General features: G+C 45.7%; 1 protein-coding gene across 1 annotated transcript; it reads left to right on the top strand.

Annotated features, from left to right (window-relative positions):
* Window positions 1-230: 230 nt before the first annotated feature.
* On the top strand, window positions 231-3,243 carry LOC121572482. Its single transcript, XM_041884551.2, has 14 exons — window positions 231-396; window positions 611-723; window positions 825-896; window positions 988-1,071; window positions 1,197-1,343; window positions 1,433-1,513; window positions 1,621-1,770; window positions 1,890-1,939; window positions 2,048-2,117; window positions 2,218-2,304; window positions 2,402-2,500; window positions 2,625-2,704; window positions 2,795-2,899; window positions 3,081-3,243. Exons 1-12 carry the CDS (start codon window positions 231-233, stop codon window positions 2,676-2,678), a joined length of 1,173 nt encoding a protein of 390 aa, XP_041740485.2. The 3' UTR covers window positions 2,679-2,704; window positions 2,795-2,899; window positions 3,081-3,243.
* The last annotated feature ends 356 nt before the right edge of the window (window positions 3,244-3,599 follow it).

Below are 3,599 nucleotides of genomic sequence, written 5' to 3'. Positions count from 1 at the left end.
TCTAATGGTAAGCATAGAGTTCCAAACTCATTTCTATGGCAACACAGCTGTCAATTTTGTAAACAACAATTTTCAAAAATATGTGTTGCCAAGAGACATCTAACCGATAGAACATCTCGGCGTTCTATTGAACGTTTTCTGTTCGAAAACAACAACAACTTCAGTTTGCTGTTCAACAACAACAAACATGACAGATTTTTGAGACCTGAGACTGAAAGATCGACTGGAAAATGCCTGGGTGCTTTTCAAAATTGGTGGAGAGAGTACGTGGACGTCGGCGGTCTACTGCGTCGACAGGTTGTTCAAATTCATTTGTGGGTTGTTTTTGTTGTCTTTTTCCGTTTTGCAGGGTTCGCAATCGTCGGGAGGTGGACAGCAACATCGACTTCGAAGAGGGTATGTTGAGTTTAAACTTCTTATTTTACCACATTTAACAATATAAATGTAATTTGTGAAATGTTGTGTATTTCTGTAATCCATACTTGCAAGCTAACGTTGACTTTAGTGACTTTTGCTAAGAGATGCACTTTTGAACTAGTAGTACTAGCTAGCTAGCTACGTTTTACATCCTAACATTTGTTTGTTTGTATTCCAATGTTCCTAATTTTAGAATCAACTGTCCTGGATGAGGTCCAGTTGGTTGTGCCATTGGATGATGTGCCGGATGTACCACTGCTGCCAGCCATCCTTGAGGAGGTACCAGATGTGCCGACTATCCTTGAGGTACAATTTTCAGAAAGTTTAATGTTTGAAAAGTATCCCAGATATTCAATTTGTGTCACTTTGACATTCAAAAAATCTTTGTTGTCTGCTTTCTGCTTTAGGAGGCCACTGGTAATTGGCAGTTGATACCGATTAGGTTTAGCTCCCTGTACTGTGGGCCTGTTGTGATCAGGGTAAGAGACCCACACACACAGTCACATCACTGTTGCAATGTTTGCTGTTTCTAACCTGAATGTATTGTAATGTCAACCCCCTCTTGTGCAGAACAATGCCGGTCCGGTGGCTAAAGCTTGGAGAACTTTCCAGTTCATCAGCCCCATTATCACCTACATGCGTGGGGGATCCCAGGTATGTGTCTTTGTCACTACCTAATCCTAATCTACATCGTCAGTGTCATGTGATCTTGATGGAAATATGTTACAGCGATGGCTGATGTTGTTTTGTTGATGTTGTCTTGTTGTTTCACTCCACAGCAGGTGGTGGTGAGGATGCACCATGCAAGTAGGGTTCGAGGCCTGGAGACTCAACTGGTGTGGGCCATCTCCAAGGAGACACACAGACTTAGTCCAGAAGGCATCCCCTACTGTGCCACCAAGGTGCAGTCCATCTCTTGGATCCAGGTAAGATGTAAATACTACTGAATTAGTATTAGATTAGGCTTTTCTTCACTTATTCCGTTTGGCCTTAACATGTCATTTCTCTCTGTCAGTATGTGGCTGGCAGGGTGACCCAGTATGCGTCTCACCTCCGCCACGAGACGTCTGTGGCCGTGACGCATGGCTGCTACCAGGTAAATAAACAATTTCCTATGTATATAGAATAGAAATTACAGGGCATTTTCCATTAGATATGGTCTGTTTTCTATTAACGTGTGTTGTGTGTGTGTGTTTTGAGCAGCAAACTGATGTCTCGGTGGTGTACGCCACTCTCCACATGGGGCTGGATGGGCTGCTCTCCTCCTCGGCGTGGTCGGAGGCTGCCTCCGTCTCTACGCCCACCACTCAGCAGTTCACTGAGCCAGAGCCTGAGGGCCACAACTGCTATGAGGTCAGATGTTACACACACACATACTATTGACTAGTAGCATTAAGATCCTTCGATTGACCCATTGTTTGTCATGTCATTACATTGGTCACTGATGTTGAATAATTGTTCTGTTATTGTAGGGCTGGGAGGAGGACCTGCTGCCTGAGGAGAGGGAGGTTCCTCTGCTAAAGTGAGTCCCTCTAAATGTGTGTATAGTCTGAGCTTGTCAGATGCTGAAGGATAGTGGTCACAATGCTGTTATCCCCCATTGACATGCTCCATTCCCTCTCTTCCACAGCCTCTACCTTACCACCAAGAGAGTGGAGGACATTGGCCTGAGGCTCGTCTCCCTGCGCCAGGCCTTTACTGTGAGTGGACCCACTTTTCTTTGACTCTCTGTGTCTTCCTGTTCTGTCTGTCTCCTAGAGGAAGATGGGTGTCTCACCCTAACTCTTCCCTCTTCTCTAGACCCTGCTCGGTTCCACCCTGAGTAGGAACCATCTGTTTGTGGCGGGAAAGGTCCTACTGGGCGCACTGGTTCAGGTCCACCAGATGGTAGCTCACTAACTCATTGTCCTTCAAGGGAAAGAGAGCGTCCTCGGTGGGAAATGTGTTCTGTGCACTAACATCACTGCTCTTTGCTTTGTGATAGGACGAGGCCGAATTCATCCGTGCCTATAACGACTTTGTGGACTACCTGAGTGACCCCTCCAAGCAGATTGACATTGAGAGGGAGCTGGCTGAGGCAAAGGTGAGTTAATTAACTCTTTCAAGTCTCACTTAGAGTTCTTCCACATGCATGTCTTTTATACGGCACAGTAGCTGATCTATTTGAAATCATTCCTATTTTCTCCAAACGTGTTTTCTTGTCCTAGATCCATCATGTTAACCTGATAGATGTCCTTTTGAGCTGGTGCTGTTTGGGATGATGACAGCTCAGAAATCCCTGATGGTGGTAAGTAGCATCTCGCTGGTAAATGTTTAGATGTCTGTCTATTAGCAATTTCACTTCAATTTCTCTTCTCTCCTCCTCTGTTTACTTTAGCAACCTGGTGGGTTCATGGAGCGTCTGTACGCTCTCCTGTACTCCTTCCTGCCCACTGTTGCCAGCATTGAGCCAAAGGCTGAGAGATACCTGTTGCTGCTCAATGTAAGAGTCAAGAGTTTACTTCCTGTTTTCTTCATTATTACTAGTTTACTTCCTCTTTACTCGTTCCTATTTAACAGGGTTTCAATGCCGTTTTAGGGGGAGTAACTCTCATTGTCTCTCTCCTCTTGATAAGCTAGTAGCTCAGAGCCATTTTCTATATGTTGTGTGGTGTTCCCTTTAGGGCGGGCTGATGGCTCTGCTAGATGACATGTTTGGGCAGCAGCTGGCCTGGTATTTTAACCGAGAGTCTCTGGTCACTGAGCTCTCCAGCCTCCTGGAGTACCACCTCGAGTACCTCATGGCCAGCATGTAGTCCTACTGCAGAGACCTGAAGGGCCACACTTCTCTTCTCTTCTCTCTCTCTCTCTCTCTCTCTCTCTCTCTCTCTCTCTCTCTCTCTCTCTCTCTCTCTCTCTCTCTCTCTCTCTCTCTCTCTCTCTCTCTCTCTCTCTCTCTCTCTCTCTCTCTCTCTCTCTCTCTCTCTCTCTCTCTCTCTCTCTCTCTCTCTCTCTCCTCTCTCTCTCTCTCTCTCTCTCTCTCTCTCTCTCTCTCTCTCTCTCTCTCTCTCTCTCTCTCTGGAATTGAGGACTTGAAGTGCTTTGTTGAACCCTGATTAGTTAACACCTATTAAATTCATGTATTCTCTTGTTTTCTCTCCCCACAGGATTCTTGTCACACTTTGCCACCTAACAGTGCTCTA

The sequence above is a fragment of the Coregonus clupeaformis genome, chromosome 8 (genome assembly GCF_020615455.1).
Source record: "Coregonus clupeaformis isolate EN_2021a chromosome 8, ASM2061545v1, whole genome shotgun sequence".
NCBI lineage: Eukaryota > Metazoa > Chordata > Actinopteri > Salmoniformes > Salmonidae > Coregonus > Coregonus clupeaformis.
The sequence above is the reverse complement of the archived record's forward strand: the minus strand, read 5'-3'. Positions and strand labels throughout refer to the sequence as shown.

Excerpts from the sequence above, each read along its gene's own strand:
- LOC121572482 (XM_041884551.2), top strand. The coding sequence starts at position 231 with ATGCCTGGGTGCTTTTCAAAATTGGTGGAGAGAGTACGTGGACGTCGG. Across the intron at positions 1,771-1,889 it reads AGGGCCACAACTGCTATGAG|GGCTGGGAGGAGGACCTGCT; the intron begins GTCAGATGTTAC and ends CTGTTATTGTAG. Across the intron at positions 2,118-2,217 it reads CCCTGCGCCAGGCCTTTACT|ACCCTGCTCGGTTCCACCCT; the intron begins GTGAGTGGACCC and ends CCTCTTCTCTAG.